This window comes from Rhinopithecus bieti, unplaced genomic scaffold (assembly GCF_001698545.2).
Source record: "Rhinopithecus bieti isolate Rb0 unplaced genomic scaffold, ASM169854v2 scaffold_17882, whole genome shotgun sequence".
NCBI lineage: Eukaryota > Metazoa > Chordata > Mammalia > Primates > Cercopithecidae > Rhinopithecus > Rhinopithecus bieti.
Window position 1 is genome coordinate 377,387 of NW_016809462.1, and position 22,537 is coordinate 399,923.

General features: G+C 40.0%; 1 protein-coding gene across 3 annotated transcripts; it reads right to left on the reverse strand.

Annotated features, from left to right (window-relative positions):
* Window positions 1-2,444: 2,444 nt before the first annotated feature.
* Window positions 2,445-22,231, reverse strand: SUB1 (SUB1 regulator of transcription). 3 transcript variants are annotated; one of them, XM_017889450.1, is made up of 6 exons: window positions 22,105-22,211; window positions 18,967-19,043; window positions 15,825-15,830; window positions 15,535-15,647; window positions 7,795-7,903; window positions 2,445-5,552 (listed from the first exon to the last, which is right to left on the reverse strand). In XM_017889450.1, the coding sequence occupies exons 2-6, from the start codon at window positions 19,040-19,042 to the stop codon at window positions 5,473-5,475; spliced, it is 384 nt and encodes a 127-aa protein (XP_017744939.1). In that variant the 5' UTR covers window position 19,043; window positions 22,105-22,211; the 3' UTR covers window positions 2,445-5,472. The 3 variants fall into 3 exon arrangements, 2 of the variants coding, with proteins under 2 accessions (XP_017744939.1, XP_017744938.1); XR_001888657.1 differs by lacking the exon at window positions 15,825-15,830 and having other exon boundaries at window positions 15,535-15,655; window positions 18,971-19,043; window positions 22,105-22,231; XM_017889449.1 differs by lacking the exons at window positions 15,535-15,647; window positions 15,825-15,830 and having other exon boundaries at window positions 18,971-19,043; window positions 22,105-22,191.
* Window positions 22,232-22,537: the final 306 nt, after the last annotated feature.

Here is a 22,537-nt window from a genome sequence, read left to right on the forward strand (position 1 = left end):
ACGCCACTGTACATGAGCCTGGGCAACAGAGCAAGAGTCTCTCAAAAAAAATAAAGATAACATACATGGGGGAAAAAACCAAGTGCAAGGTCACTGAAATAGGAAGCAAACATTCTCCAAGTTGGAGGGGCCATTTCCATCTGCGACCCTGTGGCCTAGGAGCCATTCCCGGCTAGGCTCCTCCAATAGATTAAAGAGATCTTAAACTTCCTCCCTTCATTTATAGGCTCCCCATCCAGAGCAGGCCCTGTGACTCCAACAGGGAATGGAGACCTCAGGTGCCTTAGAAACAATAAATGAGAATGGCTCATGGCTAGACATGACTAGTGCCAGATCCCAAAACCCAAGGTTTGACTAGGCTATGGTCTGAATTCGGAGAGCTTGACTGTGGAGAAGAGGGACGTGAGAACCAAGTGATCGGATTCATGTTAAAATGAAGTAATTCATGGCTCACACCTGTAATCCCAGCACTTTGGGAGGCCAGGGCGGGTGGATTACAAGGTCAGGAGTTCAAGACCAGACTGGCCAAGATGGTGAAACCCTGTCTCTATTAAAAGCACAAAAAATTAGCCGGGCCTGGTGGTGGGCGCCCGTAATCCCAGCTACTTGGGAGGCTGAGGCACAGAACTGCTTGAACCTGGGAGGTGGAGGGTGCAGTGAGCCGAGATCGTGCCACTGCACTCCAGCCTGGTGACAGAGCAAGACTCTGTCTCAAAAAAAAAAAGGCGTAATTCGTATTTTTCTTTAAAATTACTAGAAGCACTCATGGTTCAGGTGGCACTTAGTCACCAAAAAAAAAAGGTGCGAAGTGGTGGAAACTGCTGCTGACACCCAAGGTCAACTTAAATTCACACTGAAGCAAGTTAGGAACCTACACACCTTCCCTCAGATGCTGCACACTGTAATTTCAATCATACTCTGCCCTGGATCCCACACCCTTCTACAGCCACCATCCCATTTTTCTTTATCCTTCACAACCGAGCTCCTCAAATAAACTGTCTACACACCCTGTCTCCACTCCTCATTCAACTAGCCTCTGCCCTCCCCACTCTTGTCACCACCACCAATGGCCTTCATGTTACCAAATCTTCAGAAACATCAAAGTTGTAAAAGTCAAGGAAAAATTAAGGAAATGTCAGACTGAAGGAGACTAAAGAGATAATCAAATGAGACATGTGATCCTGAGTTACATGTTTTTGCTAAAAGACACTGAAACTCACAAAATCTGAATGGGGTCTCTGAGTGGAGGGGTACATGGGAGTTTTCTGTACCATCCTGTAACAAATATATACTTGAAAAATAAAGCCTTCAGAATAAGAGCTATTAAAAGACTTGGGCTTGCCAGACACAGTGGTATACACCTGTAGTGTACAGGTGCTAGGAAGGCTGAGGCAGGAGGATCACCTGAGCCCACAAGCTCAAAGCCATGGTGCGCTAGGACCACACCTGTAAATAGCCACTGCACTCCAGCCTGGGCAACATAGGAAGACCCTGTGTCTTCAAAAAATAAATAAATAACATTTTAAAAGACTTGGGCTTAGCTTACTTACGAGGGCAAAACTGGAACTTTCACATCACTTTTCAAGATACGTGAGTTACTACATAAACAATTTCAGCTAATTTCTGAACTACATATAGTCTTTCTGTTACCCAGGGAGGTTACATTATCCAACTATTGAAATGAGTTGAAATTCAGAAGCAGTTACGGAAGTGGCATAAATCTTATCTCCTAACTACAATAAGTTATCCAGCAGAAGGATAAATCATTTAAGCTATCAAGAACATAAAAAGTGAAATAACAGGAGCATTTCACTTAGATAGTGGGTCATTATTAATCCAGGACTAAAATGTCTATAAAAGCAGGTCTGGGAAGGTCTGAACTCTTTAAGGGGCTTATGTGAATGAAGCAAGTGGGGAAAAAAAGTCCTGTTCATGTAGCAAGATTTTTTTTTTTTTTTAGACAGTCTCACTCTGTCGCCCAGGCTGGAGGGCAGTGGGACAATCTCGGCTAGCTGCAACCTCCGCCTCCTGGGTGCAAGTAATTCTCCTGCCTCAGCCTCCCAAGTAGCTGGAATGGCAGGTGCTCACCTGCATGCCCAGCTAATGTTTGCATTTTAGTAGAGATGGGGTTTCACCATGTTGGCCAGGCTGGTCTCGAACTCCTGACCTCAAGTGATCCGTCCGCCTTGGCCTCCCAAAGTGCTGGGATTACAGAAGTGAACCACCATGCTGGGCTGCAGCAAGATCTTTTACTAAAATAATAGCCTGTGTACACCTACGTGTTTGCATTTTTCCATTTGGATCAGGCAGATGGAAAGGACGGACCCAAGACTAATCCACATTCCAAAGCATTCACACAGAAAGGCATTCCATTAATCAAACCCATTCAACAGACAAATTACCCATTTACCTTCAGGTTTGTGAAACTGGGATAACACAAAGGGCAGATTTCTTACTTTTATTTCAACATTTAAAATATTCACAGATGGAGTATTATATTCAGACATCTCCATGGAAGATGTACGAAAACAAAGCATACAGGCATTCCACAATTACAGAATTACATATTTGTGATTATGTGAATGTTCACCCTAGAGTTTATCTGGAAAAACACCACTTAAAAAAAAAAAAAAAATTTTTTTTTTGAGTGTTTCACTGGGTTAATTGCCATAAAAAATGAACTGCAAAGAATTTCAGGAGAGAGACCTAAATATTAGTACTTTTTAAAGATTTCAAACTTTTATGGTATTCTGCTAACGTATCTCCTGTGAGGAACACTTAATACTGAATTCTTTCTTTTTCCCCTCAATAGCCAAGTCAGAATATACTTATTTCATTTTTCACCCAATTCTTTGTTTCTAAACACATTATGTAGAATAGATGTGATTGTCACAGCATCTTGAGTAGCTAATGAAGTAGGAGTATTCTTAAGTTCTTAGGCACTGATGAAGCAAAGCAAAAGACAATCAAATTACAAATATTTTCTTTTGTAGTGGTTGTTCGTCAAGTAAAATGCTAAGAGCACTGGAAATTGGTCAAATGCTGCTCACATTTTAAAAACAGAGGAAAAACCCATTAGAAAACCCTGATACACATAGAGTCTGTTAAAGGGAAAAACCTGAGTACTGGAATTAAATTCATTTTGGCATTGTAAGGTAAGGTATCTATGCCTAAAAATGCCAAGCTTTCTGCCTAGGAAAAAAAAATCTTTACCAAGCAGATAAAATTTAAACAGAAAACAAAATTAATCTATACTTTCTTTTCAGAACAAGTTAATTTGCTTCTTTTAACCCAGTTCTCTTTTCCTATACACAAAAAACGGATTAACAATCTCAGTACACTGCATATCCAGTAACACATTTAAATGAAGTTAGCAGTCAACTTACCAACTGTGCCAAAGAAACACTCCTCACATGGAGGTTTCATTAACATAATGCTAAACAACTAGAAAACATGTAGGTAATAGATTTCAGCACCATCTGTTAGCAGATTGTTTCAAAATGCATACACCCCCTAAATTCATATAAACTTAGGAAATTTACCCATCATTCCCTCTGCATCTACACCAAAAATCAAAGTTCTGTATTCTAACTACCCTTCCTGTGTGCCAAAAATAAGAAATATTTACAAATCTATCCAATTAAGTTAATAGGACACAAACATGTTCCCCAAAAAAGGAGGGAAGTTACCAATCAAGCATGATGTGTCTAACATACAAATTTTGGGAGTTTCTCTGAACCTACTCTAGTTCAAGGGGCTACCAAAAAAAAAAAAAAATACATATTTTTAATACATTGGTACCTATTATTTGATGAAGGCTAAATTACAAGAAGAGATTTTACCAATTTGAACCTCTTAAGGTTACTGCTAAATATACTTTAAAAAGTCATCTAAAAAATGTTTTAAAAATACAACAGAATAGCTACTAGAAAAAAAAATTGGTAACTATGTGGCCTGGCAAATGATTTTCAAATTAAGTCCTTGACAATCAACTACAAAATGTTTCAGATGTACGAATCAAACTTGGTAGCAAAATAGTGCAAAACTCTGATATGGTAGCCCTTAATAGCAGGTAACCATTTGAGATTTGCTGCCAAAAATAATCTGTCAACAAGAATCTTTTATATGTCTTTAAACCTTTCCTTTTTCTACTCTACCTAGAATTGTGTTCCACTCTTGTTATAAAAATCTCAAAATATCATGCCTATATCATTTAGATAGAAGAGAATTAGTTCTTCTTCACTGCCGCCTCCTTTAATTTCAGTTACAATTCCCTTTATAAACATTCTTTTCCTAAGGCACACCATGCCCTATTTATTGCCACAAAGCCACTAAAATCTGTGCCTCAATCTGTCTGCTTCATCAGTATGGTTAAATACAAACCACTTACTAGTGTCTGCTAAAACTTAGTAACATCAAGCCTAGAATGCCATTGGTCTGTTCTACTGGGGCAAAGGCCAACATACACAAGCATTTGCTCATATGCTCTTTTCCCTACAAACTAACCATATTACCTACTGTAACAGTAAAGCTTAATGACATCTCTGGCTACATATAATTCATACTCAGTACTATAAAATAAAATGTTAGGCCAGTAAGCTTTCACAATTTTTATTAAATCCTAGTCTAGTTTAACAATATCTGATGTTACAGACATCACCCCATGGTGAACATGTTTAATAAGTGAAAGCAAGTCAGACATCTCATCTAAGTCATTATTTTCTGCAGACTAAGCAATAACTACACAGAACACTATGGGTAAACAAACACCTGCTCAGTTTTCACACAAGCCATGTTGTTTATCAAATTAGATCTGCTAATGTTGAATACAGTAGATTTGGTGATTGTAGTTCTCATATAAGTATCTTACTGAGATAACATTTTGACAGTTTCACTGACTTTCCAAATAAGCATAACATACTCAAAGAAAAGAATAAAGAGTGAAGTAAAAACTGAACATGAAGAGATTAAGTTATTAAAGGAAACTGAAGTAAACAATTATAAAAAGAGTGAAAAATCACTGGGGTGGAAGTCAAACAAGCCTATACATTTGACTGGAAGAGAATAGATCAAATATGGAGTTCACAAACCGTTAAGTTTATAAGCTCAATGCAATACGAATCCTTTTTATTGTAAAAACTGAGTTGAAACTAAAAGATCTATAAAAACTGTTATTTTTGGCCTTAAACAGTACCAACTCTTATGATCAAAAAAGGCCACAACAGTTAAGATTGTATTACTTGATTTTATTTTACACTAGGTGGTGGGCACAAAGCAATCCTTAATAAAGTTGACAATTAGCTTCACTCAACATTTTTAATAATGCACATTAAAAAAAAGTATTCATCTTACAAATTCTTCTGCAATCCAAACATACAATAGCTTGGAAAACATTTAGAAAACAAAAGCCAATGTAAAAAGACAGATTAAAACAACTAGAACAGTACAGGTTTTATTTATATGGCTCGAATTTTACAGTTTTCTTACTGCATCATCAATGTCAGAAATCTGTTCCTTCAGCTGGCTCCATTGTTCTGGATTTAAAGAAATACCTAAAACAAAGTTTAAAAATTCAAAGGTGAAAATCTATTTAAGCATTGAGGATATTCAAACTTCCAACCAGAATACTGTTTTATCAAAATTTCCACTTTAGGCCGGCTGCAGTGGCTCATACCTGTAATCCCAGCACTTTGGGAGGCCAAGGCAGGTGGAACACTTGAGGTCAGGAGTTCAAGATCAGCCTGGCCAACATGGTGAAACCCCATCTCTACTAAAAATACAAAAATTAGCTGAGCATGGTGGCTGGCACCTGTAATCCCAGCTACTCAGGAGGCTGAGACAGGGGAACTGCTTGAACCTGGGAGGCGGAAGTTGCAGTGAGCCGAGATCACGCCACTGCACTCCAGCCTGGGCAACAGAGCTAGACTCCATCTCAAAAAAAAAAAAATGCCACTTTGACACAATGCTACAATACTGAAAGTCACATCTCTTACATTTGCTAATTAACAAATCATCATCACAATTTACTAAGCAGATCAATCTCATATTCAGTCTTACTTTCCACAGTGTATCCTGCATAGTACCTATTGTAACCAATGAGAATAAATGAGGGTTTGAAGACACATCTTACTAATACCTGCCAACTATCAGGCTAAAATGGTCAGGTCCAGATTTGGCATGTGATACCCCATTACTATATTTCCAGTTGGTTCCAATACTTGCCCAAAATTTCCACAGGAATTCAAGCTGAGTAACTGTGCTGAGTTCTTCCAGAAGCATTCATTTCACTTTGGAAAAATTCCCAGGACCTGATTCATACAGGACTCCTCAGAAAGTATATACCAGGTAACTGCATTCTAGGGTCATCCTGTCAGGGTTAAAATCCCAGCCTCACTTTCACTAAGCGTATGACCCTTAAAAAAGAACTACAACACCTTGTAAGCCTTAGTTTCCTCACCAGTAAAATGGTATCTACACCCCAAAGAGTTGTTGTAAATGATTAAGTAACACAAATAATGAATTTAGCATATAACCCAACACATAAATGGTTAAAAAATGTGAGATATGTCTTTCCTATTTAAGATGTAAAAGTGGCCGGGCGCGGTGGCTCAAGCCTGTAATCCCAGCACTTTGGGAGGCCGAGACGGGCGGATCACGAGGTCAGGAGTTCGAGACCATCCTGGTGAACACGGTGAAACCCCGTCTCTACAAAAAATACAAAAAACTAGCCGGGCGAGGTGGCGGCGCCTGTAGTCCCAGCTACACGGGAGGCTGAGGCAGGAGAATGTCGTGAACCCGGGAGGCGGAGCTTGCAGTGAGCTGAGATCCGGCCACTGCACTCTAGCCTGGGCGACAGAGCAAGACTCCGCCTCAAAAAAAAAAAAAAAAAGATGTAAAAGTATGAACAGAAATTTTATATTTTCTATATTTTGTACTTTAATGTTCTAACATTCTAATACTGATGCATATAAACAGAGAAGTAAACAAGAACTAGCAGAAAGTATTCCCAGAAAACTGCCAGAAGGCCATGAAATTGAAAAAAAAAGAATAAACAAGAAATACGGCATCGGCCACTCTGGTACATGAATGACCAATCCAGAAGTGACTTGAAGAAAATACGAAAGCGTATAAACACATATAGAGGCTGAGTTTAACAAAAAACTGAACGAAGCAAACAAGTGGTACCTTTCAAACTAACAGGCAAGCAGAGTAAAACTAAATAAGGAAGCATTTTTCTTTAGCTGAGGGTCAACCTAGAGCAGCAATCCAAATATACAAATTTGGGTTGGCTCACCTTCTCTAGCTGTTTGGTGAATAATATAAAATATGCTTCCAGAATGCTAAGAGGCTTGGGACTGGATGAAGCACAAATGGAAGGAAAGCAGAGATCCACTTGAAGAATAATGCCCTAAAGATAGCTTTTACAAGCTGAATCAAAAGGAAGCATTGTAAACCGAGATTTTCCATTCCAGATTTTACAAGTTCCCAGATAGTGCCTAATCTGCTTCAGAATTGCTGTAAACCTTTTTAAAAATTGTTCAAGTAAATTAGCAGCCAATTGAAGTGATACTATGGGGTGTTACTTTTCTGGGTTTTATTCCCAAAAGCTGTATTAAGACATCTCTTTAAAAAAATGTTAAGTATCAGGTCCAAAATGACTACAGAAGATAGAGAATCAACTAAGACTCTTCCTTGCCCCATGTGTCCTGCCAACATTTCAAGTTAAGTAAGCTATTCAGAAAAGTTTTAGTTTAGTCCTAACACTATGACAAAACTCAAGTAATTAGACCTCACCTTTTCTTCCTGGTTTCATTTCACCTTCAGGATCCATCCAGTATTCTCTAATATCAATTAGCACTTTGCCTTTAAAATCTCGAACGCTAACGTACCTCATTTTCCCAATCTGCAAAAGAAACAAACATAAAAGGAGGTGCTCCTTACAAGAGTGGTATCTATTTCAATTGTATTCATATTCACAACCTGCTGCATGCTCACTCTACATCTAATCATGAAAATGATTACTGCTGACCCTTGAACAACATGGCTCTGAATTGTGCAGGTCCCACTTATATGCATATTTTTTTCAGTGAAAATACTGGAAAAAAATTTGCAGACTTGACAATTTGAAAAAACTCACAGAACTGCATAGCCTAGAAATAACGAAAACATTAAGAAAAAGTTAGGTATGTCATGAATGCATAAAACATACATAGATATGAGGTTATCAATTACTATCATAAAACATACAAATCTATTATATGAAGTTAAAATGTATCAAAACTTATGCACACAGACACAGTAGAAATGTAAACAAAGATTAAATCATAACTGCATAAAATTAACTGCAGTACATAGTGTAGCAGTGCTAATAATCTCATAGCCACTTCCTGTTGCTACCTCAGTGTGCTCAAATGTTACAAACATCTGCTTAAAACACCTTGTGTAAAACACCATGTGATGCTAATCATCTCTGCTGAGCAGTTCATGTCTCCAACAAATTGTGTATTGCAGCAAAAAGTGATCTCTCACGGTTTTCACATATTTTTCATCATGATCAGCGCAATACCATAAACCTTAAACACGATGAGTCCTACACAAAGTGCCCCAAGTGATGCTGAAAGTCCTCCCAAGAAGCAGAGAGAAGGCATGACATCACAAGAAAAAAAAAAAAAAGCCAGAAGCAGTGGTGCATGCCTATGATCCCAGCTACTCAGATGGCTGAGGTAGGAGGATCACCTGAGCCCAATCTGAGCAACACAGCAAGACCCTGTCTTTAATTTTAAAAAGCAAAAAAATAATAATAATTAAAAGTTCAATTGCTTCATACGTACCACAGACTGAAATCTGCAGCTATGGTTGCCTACAATTTCTAACATGATATATCTTATAAACGGACAACGTAAACTAATGTTATTGATAAACACCATACAGTACAGTAAAATGTATTTTTTCTCCCATATTATTTTCTTAGTAATATTTTCTTTTCTCTAGCTTACTTTATTGTAAGAATACAGTATACACTACATATAACATACAATATATGTTAACTGCTTAGGTTACTCGTAAGGCTACCAGTCAGCAGTAGGCCATACTTAGCAGTTTTGTTTTGGCGAAGTCAAAAGTTATAATCAGATTTTCAACTGCACAGGGGTTGGTGTCTTGCATTTTGACCCTGCATTGTTCAAAGGTCAACTGTACTACTCTCAATATCAGAACTGCAACCAAAGGAAATCACTGTTTAAACTATCATATGATCCAGCAATCCTACCTCTGGGTATATATCCCAAAGAATTAAAAGCACAGACCCCAAGAGACATCTGCATACCCATCTTCATAGCAGCATTATTCACAAGAGCCAAGAAGTGGAAACAACACAAATATCCACCCAGAGATGAACTGATAAACAAAATGGGGGAGGGGGGTGGAACAGACACACAATGGAGTATCATTCAGCTTTTAAAAAAGGAAATCCTGTCACATTGTATGTCAATGAAATAAGCCAGTCAAAAATGAAAAAGGTAAATACTTTATGATTCCACTTACATTATGTCAAGTTCATAGGAACAAAAAGTAGAATGGTGGTTACCCAGGGCTGGGAGAAAGGAAACTGTTGTTTAATGGCTACAGAGGTTCAGTTTTGCAAGACGAAACAGTTTCGGCAATCTGTTACACAATAATGTGAATATACTTTTATGATTTTACCACAAAAAAAAAGGAAGCAAAATTTTGCAGTACAAACTACAACCAATAGGAATCCACAGATGCAACTAGCTACAATGCTTCACCAACCATTCTGAATATACAAATCCAGAGTTCCAGTCAATAATAACAAAGTTTTTCCTTTTCATGTTCACTTCAAATAACATCTTTAATGCACCTCACTCACAGATTGAGAACTTAAAATATTCACAGAAAATTATTTTCAAAATCTTATGTATCTGCTTACCACAAATTACAAATTCCAGAGAAAACAGGCTTTCCTCAACAAAGTGTCTCTAAGCACTTTTTAAGACTCACTGCAATACAGTAAGGGAAGACAATGTGGCACTGCAGTACAGACAGACATAGGGGTCAATGGAACACAATGGAGTCAAAAATTACACATGCATTGGACATATTCACTGGTTTTTGTGGGTTTTTTTTTTGTTTTGTTTTGTTTTCTTGGTAAAATCCAGGGTAATTCAAAGGAATAAGAATATACTCTTTTCAACAAATGGCGTTGAAACAACAAGCGTCTGCAACGCTTGTTGGTGGGGAAGAATCTAAATCCCTATCTTACACCACACACAGAGAAATTAATTCTACATGAATCATAGACCTAAATGTGAAAACTACAACTATAAAACTTCTACGAAAAAAACACTGGCAAAACTTTTTGTGGCCATGGTAGACAAAATATGTCTGGGACAGAAAATAAGCATTAAGCAAAAGAGGAGAAAAATTGATAGAATAGACAATCACACTAAAGCCTTGTTTTAAAAGATGCTTCAGAAAATAAAAAGGTAAACCAGAAACCTAAAGAAAATATTCACTCAAGGTGCAGCCACAGGGGTCTTGGCCTTCCAGCACAGCCTAAGGAAGGAGCAGAACTGTGAACATGAAGAAAATGATGAACTGACCAGAATTGGTGAGAACCTCCTTTCCAAGAAAGAAGATCTGTCACAGATACCCCTGACCAACTGCCAGTCCGCCCTTATCCTGTCTGTCTGATTCTGTCTCTCTGGTTTCATATTCTTTCTTCTCTGTTAACCTTCACTCATTTTTAAACTAGACTGCTTTGAAAACTAAAGTCTCCCTGAAGTCTAAAAAAAATTCTAATCATACTTACATCTGACAAAGGACTTATATTCAAAATACATAAAGCATTACAACTCAAATGACCTGCCATTATTTTTAAGTGGCCAAAAGATGCTCTTCACAAAAGATGTAAAAATAGCCAATAAACACACTAAAGATGTACAATGAATTAAGACCTGTACATGAGGGAAATGCAAAGTAAAACCACCGTGAGTTACTATTATACATTCATTGTAACTAAAAAAAAAAAAACTTTTTTTTTTTTTTTTTTTTTTTTTGAGACGGAGTCTCACTCTGTCGCCCGGGCCGGAGTGCAGTGGCCGGATCTCAGCTCACTGCAAGCTCCGCCTCCCGAGTTCACGCCATTCTCCTGCCTCAGCCTCCCAAGTAGCTGGGACTACAGGCGCCCGCCACCACGCCTGGCTAGTTTTTTTGTATTTTTTTTTTTTTTTTTAGCAGAGACGGGGTTTCACCATGTTAGCCAGGATGGTCTCGATCTCCTGACCTCGTGATCTGCCCGTCTCGGCCGCCCAAAGTGCTGGGATTACAGGCTTGAGCCACCACGCCCGGCCAAAAGAATAAAATTTAAAAGAATGACAATATCTAGTGAGGATGTGGTGCAACTGGAATCTCATAAGTTGTATTGATGGCTGTGTAAAATGTTACAGCTACTATGGAAAGTGGTTTGACAGTGTCTTATATAGTTACACACTTACCCTATGACTCAGCAAATATATCTGGTATTTACCCAAAAGGGCAAAAATGTCCACAAAATGACTTGTACAAGAATATTCACAGAAGCTGTATTCCTAATAGCCCAAGACTTGATACAATTCCAATGTCCATCCAAAGTGAATGGATTAACAAACTGTAGTATTATCATACAAAATACTATTCAGCAATAAAAACAAATTACTGATATATGCAACAAGGACTAATCTCAACACATTATGCTGAGCAAAAACCAGACACAAAAAACAGACTGCATATATCCATTTATACAAAGTTCTAGAACAGGCAACATAAATCTATAGTGGTAGAAATAAGATCAGTGATTACCTAGGACATGAGCGATGACTGCAAAGCCAAGAGGAACTTCCTGGGGTGATGAAAATGGTCTGGCCACAAAACCATGTACTTTTATCACAGCCTATCAAAGTATGCTTTTAAATGTGTGCATTTTATAGTACATAAACCATACCTCAAAAACATTTCTAAAACAAAAAAGAAATCTGCCCAACAGTTGCTTCTCCTTTAGAAAAAAAAAAAAAGAGTAAAACTGATAAATTCTTATTAGCAAAAATTAAACAAGTGATGAGATATTAGTATAGGGATATATTACTTAAAGGTAGAAAAAATAAAGATCACTGAAATCCCATTTTATTGGAAGAAAATAAAATCAGATGACAGAAAATATTTTACATCTACAAAATCTGGAGATTAGCAGCAAAAAATACCACATACCTCATACAGAACTGTGATTCTTAAATGAATTTGATTCCCTGTCCCCTTTGAAGATCTGATAAAGCAGCAGTTCCTAACCTTTTTGGCACCAGGGACCAGTTTCATGGAAGACAATTTTTCCACGACAGGCAGGGAAGGGGAAAGGTGACAGTTTCAGGATGAAAACTATCCCACCATTAGGCATATAGATTCTCGGAAGGAACGCGCACACCCTAGATCCCTCGCATGCACAGTTCACAATAGGGTTCGTGCTCCTATGAGAATCTAATGCCGCTGCTGATCCGACAGGAGGCAGAACTCAAGCGGTAATCTTCACTCACACACCGCTCACCTCCTGTGCAGGGGACCCCTGTGATAAAGGTTATGAATAATTCCTTCAAACACAAAAAAGAAAATTCAAATCAAAAAAAAATTCTATGGACTCCTGCCCCAAATTAAAATGACCAGTTACAATCATTTTAAATTAAATAATTTGAAAGTATCAAGTATCCTTAAATCATCACATCAACTAAGGCAGTATTATTGACCCTTTGTGCCTAACTCTGAAGAAAAATATGGATCAAAGTTTCCTGCCTCAACTATTCTGACCTTTCAAGACACAGGTACTAGGTGATTATGAGATAATTCTCCAGTCTCTTTATTATCACAGGTGTCACCCCAGGTAGGTTATGTCCCTATGGAAGAAAGTTCTTCAAAATCAGGGCTGAAGGAACCAGGAAGCAAGCATCTCTAATATCTTCTCTCTAGTCACGATTCTGCCTCAATCATTTCAGACTTTAAAAGACTAGTGTATTGATTTTCCTTTGGTACAACTCTTTACTACATTTAGAGAACTGCTTATGTACTGATGTTTAATGTACATCAAGCTGTAATGGCAATGAAATTATTATTTTATCTCTTACAATGCCTACACTACTAGATCCCTGAAAGCCACTCTGAAAATAAGGCCTAGGCCAGCACAGTGGGTCACGCCTGTAATCCCAGCACTTTGGGAGGCCCAGGCAGGTGGATCACGAGGTCAAGAGATTGAGACCATCCTGGCCAACCATCCTGGCCAACAGGGTGAAATCCCGTCTCTACCAAAAATACAAAAATTGGCTGGAGGTGGTGGCGCACACCTGTAGTCCCAGCTACTCAGGACGCTGAGGCAGGAGAATCTCTTGAAGGCGGAGGCGGAGGTTGCAGTCAGCCAAGATTCATGCCACAGCACTCCAGCCTGGTGACACAGTCAGACTCCATCTCAAAAAAAAAAAAAAAAATGACCTATGTTCCTCCTAGAGGCAGGCTTTCAAAAGATGCAATGTCAGCCTTAGGAGGCTTGGGAATCTTTCCAGATGAGGGTTTAAGAAATGAAGCTCCGTTTTCTGGTGAGAAAATTCCTAAAATTGATCTAGTTTTCACAAACTCCTCTTAACAGAATCGAATCTCTAAAATGTGTGTTCTGAACTAAATAGTTCATCTGCACTTTGTCTATCTTCTTTACCCAGAAGTATAACAAGGCAAAAATAAGCATTAGGAAAAAAAAAACTTAAATTTTCCCATTCTCACCTTAATCTTGGCACACCACCTTTCAAAGCTATCAACAGGTCAAAAAATACATGCATGTTAGCCTTGCTTTCTAGTCATATAAATGTTTACAGTCTTGGTCAGGGACGGTGGCTCATGCCTGTAATCCCAACACTTTGAGAAGTCAAGGTGGGCAGATCACCTGAGCTCAGGAGTTCAAGACCAGCCTGGGCAACACAGCTAAACACCATTTCTACAAAAAAAAAAAAAAAAAAAAAAAATTTGCCAGGCATCATGGAGCATCGCCCGTAGTCCCAGCTACTCAGGAGGCTGAGGCAGGAGGATCATCTGAGCCCAGGAAGCGTTAAGTTGCAGTGAGCAGAGATCACACCACTGCACTCCAGCCTGGGTGACAGAGCAGAGACCCTGTCTAAAAAAAAAAAAAAAAAAAAAAAAGATCGTCACTCGTTCCACCCAACTTCTTGGTTTCAACTAATACTCATGGCTTCTCGAAACACTCATCCTTTTCTTGCTCCCATTACTGTACTCTTCTAATTTTCCTTCACCCTCTCTCTTAACCTACACCTCTTTCTCCTTCCATTCTCTATCTGAATATAACCCAAGACATGCCCTCATCTGCTTCCTGTTCTTCCTAACACTTCAGTAGGCAGCTTTAGTCAACCATGCTGATAATCCCACATGAACATTTCCCAACTAAGTCCTTCAGGTGCTACAGAAACAACTCAATTTTTTTTTTTTTAATCACATCCACAATCAAGTCCACATCTTCACTGATTGCCTAATTCCTCTGGTCCATTCTTTCCAACCTGTATCTTGTAATTGCCACAATTTCTCCTTTAGGAAAACCCATCTAAGCCCTTATCACCTCACATACAGATTAAAGCCTACAATCACCTAAGCAATCTTACCTGCTTCCATTTAACCCCAACACCCCTTCCTCACAAATCCTTCTTGTACAAAGATGCCAGTGTCACATCTCCCTAAAACAAGATAGGAAACCCAAGAGAAGATGCTATACGAGTCCTCTCCAGGTGATTTCATCAAGTCCCTCTAATGAACTTCCTTCACTTTACCTATTCAACTCATTCCCCTTTCTGTTGCTCATCATGCCAAAATTAGGCACATAATAATCTATTCATAGCTTACTGTCCCAACACTTGACCTGCCTCCTCCAAGTTGCTGTTTTCAATCTCATTTTTTGGATTTCTGTAACATTTAAATTTGCATTGGTTTAAATACAGCAAAACTAGACTTTAGAGACTTTAACAATAATCCAGCATTGTACAAAATACTTTTACTAGTTTGTTCTATTTTAATAAATGTCCCTAGTTAAGAGGATTGTAACACACATATTATGCAATTATCAGATTATAGACTTTTAACACTCTTCAGATCAAGCCAGATAATAATTCCTCTGAATCTAAAGAAATAGCCAACTTTGGCCTGGCACAGTGGCTTACACCTGTAATCCCAGCACTTCTGGAGGCTGAGGCGGGTGGATCACAAGGTCAGGAGTTCAAGACTAGCCTGGCCAAGATGGTGAAACCCCAACTCTACTAAAAATACAAAAATTAGCAGGGCATGATGGCTGGTGCCTGTAATTCCAGCTACTCGGGAGGCTGAGGCACAGAACTGCTTGAACCCAGGAGGCTGAGGTTGCAGTGAGCCGAGATCGCACCACTGCACTCCAGCCTGGTGACAGAGCGAGACTCCATGTCAAAAAAAAAAAAAAAAAGCCAACTTTACCTGAAACATGTTATCATCTCTGCTGCTGCTACTCTGTTTAGAAGATGACAGAGCTCTCGAAGTTTCACCTGTCTTTTGCTTTTTTACAGGTTTTCTGGAGCAACTTGCTTTTCCTCTTTAACTAGAAAAGAATATGGTTAAAATTTGCACACATAAGAATAAAACACATCTCAGTGTTAAACAATCAAAAGACTATATCCAAAATATCATAAATATATACATAAGCAAATTTCACTCGACAACAAAACTATGAATCTGACCAATCCTTCTATCTAGTAATGTTTTCAAACTCTGTTCTCAGGATCCCAAAGACACTTCAGGCATTAGAGTGGTATTAACCACAGGAACAGTTATTTTGTGGTCTGGGATCCCACGTATGATTTCTCTGGTAGAAAAAAAAAAGAGGGACCTTGCTGCTTCTGAATAAACCTGGAAACCGCAGGTCTACTAAAGCTAGTCAGTTACTTATTTTATGAAGCAGATATATTAATTAAAAAGAATACAACCCACTCCAGCCTGGGTGACAGAGTAAGACTCCGCCTCAAAAAGAAAAAAAAAAGGAATACAACCAACTTACTCCATTTCCAAGATATGTCCTACCTATTCCTAAAGGGATTTATGCTGGCTTAAGGAAGTTATGGGCTGAAAGCGGTGGCTCACGCCTGTAATCCCAGCACTTTGGGAGTCCGAGGCGGGAGGATCACTTGAGGTCAGGAGTTCGAGACCAGCCTGGCCACAATGGTGAAACCCCATCTCTACTAAGAACACAAAAAAATTAGCTGGGCTTGATGGCGGGCACCTGTAATCTCAGCTACTCAGGAGGCTGTGGCAGAGAACTGCTTGAACCCAGGAGGCTGAGGTTGCAGTGAGCCGAGATCACACCACTGCACTCCAGCCTGGGCGACAGAGTGAGACACCGTCTCAAAAAAAAAAAAAAAAAAAAATTAGCCAGGCGTGGTGGTACACGCCTGTAATCCCAGCTACTTGGAAGACTGAGGCAAAAGAATCACTTGAACCTGGGACCCAAAGGTTGCAGTGAGCCGAAATCACGCCACTGCACTCCAGCCTGAGCAACAAAAGCAAAACTTCATCTCAAAATTTTTTAAAAAAAGGTATTTATGATTAGGCAAATCTGAAGAGAGCTATTTTGCACTGGGCACTGAGAGCCAACTCAAGAACTTCCTCATCACAAAAAAAAAAATCATTGAGGATAGACAGCTATGTGTTAGACTAGCTTTCAAAATCACAAGTGTTTTAAAACTGCATTATTTTAAAAGCTTATTCGAAAGTCTCATTCTCAAAAGAGCTAACAACCCATAAAAACCACTAGAATTCCCAATCCAAACAGAAGAGGGCAGTCATGTTCCTTCTTGATGGAATAGTATAAATATTTTATTACTAAATTAATTGAAAGTTATCAAATTATTCTTGGGCCAGGCGTGGTGGCTCACACCTGTAATCCCAGCACTTTGGGAGGCCGAGGCGGGCGGATCACAAGGTCAGGAGATCGAAACCATCCTGGCTAACATGGTGAAACCCTGTCTCTACTAAAATACAAAAAATTAGCTGGGCGTGGTGGTGGGTGCCTGTAGTCCCAGCTACTCGGGAGGCTGAGGCAGGAGAATGGCGTGAACCTGGAAGGTGGAGCTTGCAGTGAGCTGAGATAGCGCCACTACACTCCAGCTTGGGAGACATAGCGAGACTCCGTCTCAAAAAAAAAAAAAAAAAAAAAAAAGAAAGTTATCAAATTAGATGAAGCTAGGAAAAATATTACATACATGATGTAAAACGTGAAATGAAAACTATGGTATATAAGGTTAAGTGTTTACAAGATTAATATTACTATTTGGGACAAACAAAAAGTTAACTCAGCTCAATATGGAGAAAGTAATTATTCTATAAATCAGGCTCTAAGTTTTCCCTGTGGACTAGTGCATGTCTGGCAAATAAAAGCTCAATACACATTTGTTATTATGAACATATTCAAATACTATATAGGGTGCAAATTTTAAAATTAAGAAATTTACTCAAGTATAGTCTTTGAAGCCTTATTTTACCCTTCCAAGTGTTGTTATATTCTATATTTATACTTTAACATTACAACTTCTCCAATCTCCCATAGGCTCTCCCCTTTTTTTATAGCTAAAATTGCTAAGCTTCAGGAGGAAAAAAAAGATGGGGAGGCTGCTTCTTTTGAATAAACTTTTAGAAACCACAGGTCTACTAACGCTAGTCATTACTTGCTATTTTACAAAGGATATATACTGATTAGGAAAAACACCACCAACTTATTCTATTTCGAGGATATAAATATCTATTCAGATATGTAAAGTTCTATGAGATAAAGGACAATTCTGCACGGAAGACTTGACCGCAGAGTGAGACGCTCAGTTATGCTCCACTGAGATGCTCAATTTAGCAAAATGCACCAATTACGGTGCAGCTGTCATTTAACACAGAAAAAGCCTATCTTGTCAAAATGGGTTTCAAGTTAGCTTTACTGGGTGCTGATTTAGTTAAATGGAAAGGACCAGAGCACAAACTTGGTACATTCCAACTTAAAATGTACCAAGCCTAAAATCCAGAAAACCTTATGTGAAGAATAAACACCAGTAACTGAGAGAACTGTCATAATTAACATTTCATGGCCATTCATGATGGCTCACACCTGTAATCCCAGCACTTTGGGAGGCTGAGGCAGAACGGTGTGAGGACAGGAGTTTGAAATCAGCCTTAGCAACACAGCAACACCCGGTCCCTACTAAAACATTTTTTTTTAATTAGCCAGGCATGATGCCTATAGTCCCAGCTACTCTGGAGGCAGAGGTGGGAGGATTGCTTGAGACCAGGAGGTCGAGGCTGCAGGGAGCCATGATGTTGCCACCACACTCCAGCCTGGTTAAGGGAGCAAGACCCTGTCTTTAAAAAAATAAAATAAACATTTTACCAAAAAAATCAGGTAAATTTCTAAAAAATGGCAAATAGTGACTTTGACCTACTTAGAATTCTATGTCCCTAGGATCCAAGGCAGTGGCTCTGCAACTTCAGGGTTCCTAATGGTCCTCAACAGAAGACTTGTTAAGTCTGATTAAGGGCCTATGAGTATGAATGTGCAAAAAGCATCCTAGGCACTTCTAGTCAAGTGGTCCACAGACCAACCACACCACCAGAAATACCCATGCACATTCTCATTTTATTTTTTATTTTATTTTAAAGAGACAGGGTCTTGCAATATTAGCCTGGTTGGTCTTGAACTCTTGGCCCCAAGCAATCCTGCCAACTCAGCCTCCCAAAGAACTAGGATAACAGGCATGAGCCACTACTCCCATCTGGATCCTCATCTTAAGATGTCAATATGCCTTTTACTTTCCTTCAGAATGGGATATGGACAATATTGTTGAATATCACAAAAATGACTTGGTGCAGTAATACTCACCTTTTTGTCAACCTCACTGTCAGAATCACTGCCAGAAGAGCTTGAAGAAACAAGTTCCTTTGATTTAGGCATCCTGAAAAAAAAATACATTACATAAATAATTAACAAGGTACTCTATATTACTTTCAACTTAGCTCTCCCCCAATCAAAGAAAAAAATCAAGGACAAGTTCCATGGTTCATTCTACCATTTTTGTGGTACTGGAGTTGTTACACAACACAAGTTTTAATCTATACTCTTTTAAGTTGCAAATAACATGCAGGGTGCAATGTGCTGAACCCAGTAAGAACAATGAACTAAACGTCATACACTCCTACACCTCTAACCTTTCTCCAAGCCAATGGATCTTTCTATACTTCGTTTTAATGGCATTGCACACTATGGGTAGGGTAGACTGCAAGAAGGCAACAGATAACAATTACTGTTAAAACCAGAAGAAATGTAATTCTACTATGACTGCTTTAGACTTCACACCAATGAGATCAGAACTAATGTAAAATTATTCACTGTGGGGAACTGACCCCAACATTTACACAACAGGGAACTAGCCGTACTATGCAAATGTGACATCTAATTAATTTTCACATATTTTATTCATATTTTGCCTTTTTGGTCATACCACCAAAATAACAACAGATACTAATTCAAGAGTACACAAAATTATACACAATTCAGGCCAGGAACGATGGCTCACACTTGTAATTCCAAAACTTTGGGAGGCCGAGGTGGGTGGATCACTTGAGCTCAGGAGTTCCCAGACCAGCCTGACCAACATGGTGAAACCCATCTCCACTAAAAATAGAAAAATTAGCGGGGCACGGTGGCGCGCCTGCAGTCCCAGCAACTCGGGAGGCTGAGGCAAGAGAATCGCTTGAACCTGGGAGGCGGAGGTTGCAGTGAGTCGAGGTGACGCCATTACACTCCCGCCTGGGCAACAAAGCAAGGCTCCATCTCAATAAAACAAAAAAATTCTACACAATTCACAGCAATTCAGCAATTCATTATATTTTACACAGATTTTTCTACTCTGGAACATAATTAAAATCTGAAGAACCTATTTATGTGAGGTGCAAAACCTTCCCACAAATTCCTACCATGCTGGTAGCTCCCCAGGTTCCCCCAGAGACATACATAGCTTAGTGCCTTGCTTACAAGTGGGTGTTTACTGAGTGCCTGAGTGCAAGTTTGCAGAGAGCAAACTATCAGTAAGCCTAAGCCCCAAATTTCAAGGAATTCCAAAATATGTGGATACCTCTATTCAAGGCAACTTATAACACCAGATCGTAAAACGGTGATTATCATATATCTTTTGCTCTCCCCATCTCAGAAGAGATTAGGTCCTATTAACCCATTTATGCCGGAGGTTGTAATTTTTTGAATTTTTGCAACCAGACCTTGGCGATGACCTTGAGCAGTAGGATATAAAAAACTCCCACATGCTTAGCGTTCCAATAATGGAACACTAGCCATCAATAGGTTAGTTTCTATATGCCTTAAAGGGCCTAATAAACACAACACAGTGTATTTGCTGAATACAAGAAAAAAAGACTTAAAATTCCTCCTCAAAATAAAAAATCATAAATAATCTAGCTCTCTAGACGAAACCTGCATTAGCACTGATGTTGCATGTGTCCCAAAATAGGAGGTCAAGGAAAAAGAAGTGGGCCATCCCAATCCTAGCCATTAAATTCAAAAAGCTCAATCTGATTTTAACTGGTAACGTCTTCAAGAGTAAATTCAGAAGGCAAAAGCAACGTTCATGACCACGTTTTATCCATTTTTTCTGTTTCTGCTCCATTTTGCAACCTTATCTCCAAAATCAATTTAGTTCAGTTTATGCTAGTTAATACGACAAAAAGATATTTTTTAAAAAGGTAACTAAATTGAACATAATTTTCACTTTGAAACTGTCGATCATAACTACCGTCTGTTATTAAAACGTCCTGGGGCCTAAGAATTTTCTTTTTTTTTATTTTTTTATTATACTTTAAGTTCTAGAGCACATGTGCACAACGTGCAGGTTTGTTACATATGTATACTTGTGCCATGTTGTTGTGCTGCACCCATCAACTTGTCAGCACCCATCAACTCGTCATTTACATCAGGTATAACTCCCAATGCAATCCTTCCCCTCCCTCCCCAAGAATTTTTCAAAGAACCACCCGGTCAACCCAAAGAAGTCCACTGGAAAAGAAAGGTAACGGTAACTAAAGCCAGCCTCTCAACTTTTAACAAATATATATATAAAACCTGTTCCAATGTGGGGGTGAGGGGAGAAGCAGCTTGTAATTCAAGTAACTGATACTGAAACCACTATTGTAGAATTTATACAAAACGCAACTTTAAAAAGAGAAACGGAATCTTTCAGCCTTTGCTGATCGAGAGGAAGATCAGAAAAACCGAGGTGAAAATGAACCAGGACTGAAGGGCACACGACTTCGGTATAACAGGAAGGTGACAAACACAAGACCAGGGAAGGGGTCGCAAGGACCCAGCAAGCTGCTAGAACCCCAAGGCTAGCAGCCGCTCGGGCGAGGGTAGACAGGTTGGTCGGAGGGGGCGTGGGAGGCGGCGAAGTGCGGAGAAGACGGCGTGGGAAGGGGCGGGACTTGCACCAAGCGCCATTTTCTTCTCTCGAAGAGTTCCCTCCCCCCGCACATCAGCCGTTCTTCCCCCCTCCGCCCGCTCCGCCGCCCCTCCCGCCCCGGCATCGCTCTCCCAGGTATCAGACCACCCGCAGGGCGAGGGCCGGGGGAAGAGTATGTAACTGCACGCACCCCACCTAGGCCAGCCGCCGCCGCATTGTCCCTGGGACCGCGACCCCTCCCCGCGGCTCCTCGCCCCCCGGCCGGCCTCAATCTGCCGCCCAGGGCCGCAGCGCCCGTCGCCTCCACTGGGCTCGGCTCCCCGGGGACGGGAGTCTAGCGCGGAAGGGCCCACAGCGCGTCAGGCGCGGAGTCAGGAACGGAGGAGGGGGCCTGGGGACGCCGAAGAGGGGAAGGGGGAGGTAAGGCAGAGCCGCCATTTCCCGCGGCCGTTGCCGGCGAGAGGAGTGGAGGGCCGAAGGCAGCTCACGGCCCGGCTGGGACGGTGGGCGCCCCGAGGAGTAGGGGTAGGGGATCCCACGCACTCACGCTTTGCTCGGCTCTAGCAGTCGAACACCCTCTTGCTCGTTCGCTCGCGACTGACAGAGAACCGGAAGTGACGGCAGCCAGGAGATGCCGGCCCCGCCCCGCTGGGGCTGCGGTCATGTGATGGGGCGTGGCCTCCCCGCCGAAACCAACACTTAGACCCTTTCCAGGGCCTTAAAGGGACGGAGTCTTTCCCAGATGGGTGACGCGAAAGTCAGATGTTGGAAGATTACATCTGACCCTTGAGAGAATGAAAGAGCTAATATCCTTTCTGTAGGAGATAGCTTTAAAAAAAAGGAAAAGGAGAAGAAAACGCTAATAAAACATGAGTTGCTAGCGCCATGCTTTGCACTTGTTCAATAAATGTTTATTCTAATGAAGCGAAGGGGCCATAATGAAAAAGATCGATACTCTGGCCCATTTTCCCAGAAATGGT